Below are 827 nucleotides of genomic sequence, written 5' to 3'. Positions count from 1 at the left end.
AACAAAACAACCCTACTCTAAACCAACACCTCCGGGGTGCCTAGATACCTCTTCTAAGTTTCGCAACAGTTCCGGTCATGTGACTTCTTTGTTCAATATTGTATATATATATATATGTGTGTAAGTGTAAATTACTTGTACCTGATGATGACAAAACCTTGTCGAAACGTTGTACGTTTGCTGTTATGTTAAACTTATATTAAAGTTTTTCTTCATTACCCATTCAAGCCGTTTCCAGCCATTAATAATCCATAACTTTGTTCTTAATTAAGTATTTAGTTTAACAACCGACTTTTGAAAACAATCTTTTTACGAGAAAAGCGGGTTATCACTGAATTCGGAATTTATAGGAAACATTTGAAATCATTAAATATGCAAATTTACCTAACAACCGTGAAGGGTTTTTTTATGGGGGGGGGGAGCAAAATATGAATTCTTACCTTTTCTCTATATTGACGTCTAGAGGAATCTAAAGTTTGGATAAGATTTGTGGTGTGGCCAAGAAATAACGCATAGCAGGTGGCGCCACTGATCATACTTAGTAGGGTTAGCCACATATCGGTTAGATTCTGTGGAGGAAACCGCCCGTAACCAATACAAAGCATGTGGGACATTGCTTTAAATAAAGCCCAGGAATACTGCTCAAGCCAATACACGTTCTGCAAAATATCAATTTCAGAAGTTAATAAAAACAGGGAAGCAGTTGCTTCTCTGTAATACAGAAAAAAATATTAATCAAATCAGGATTTCTCGAAAAACAAGAGAAAGTAACGTGACTACCAGTTCTTTATTTGTTTGTTTGAACAAATAAGGCTTATCTATTTATT

The 827-nt window shown here is 35.2% G+C and overlaps 1 protein-coding gene across 1 annotated transcript in view; it reads right to left on the bottom strand.

Annotated features, from left to right (window-relative positions):
• LOC106460122 (potassium/sodium hyperpolarization-activated cyclic nucleotide-gated channel 2-like) overlaps positions 1–827 on the bottom strand; it is a 79,674-nt gene that overhangs the window by 4,355 nt on the left and 74,492 nt on the right. Inside the window, exon 6 of the mRNA XM_022386767.1 lies at positions 441–659. Coding sequence (XP_022242475.1) covers positions 441–659 — 219 coding nt within the window. The remainder of the gene's footprint in view (positions 1–440; positions 660–827) is intronic.

Source organism: Limulus polyphemus, unplaced genomic scaffold, assembly GCF_000517525.1.
Source record: "Limulus polyphemus unplaced genomic scaffold, Limulus_polyphemus-2.1.2 Scaffold714, whole genome shotgun sequence".
Taxonomy (NCBI): Eukaryota; Metazoa; Arthropoda; class Merostomata; order Xiphosura; family Limulidae; genus Limulus; species Limulus polyphemus.
The sequence above is the reverse complement of the archived record's forward strand: the minus strand, read 5'-3'. Positions and strand labels throughout refer to the sequence as shown.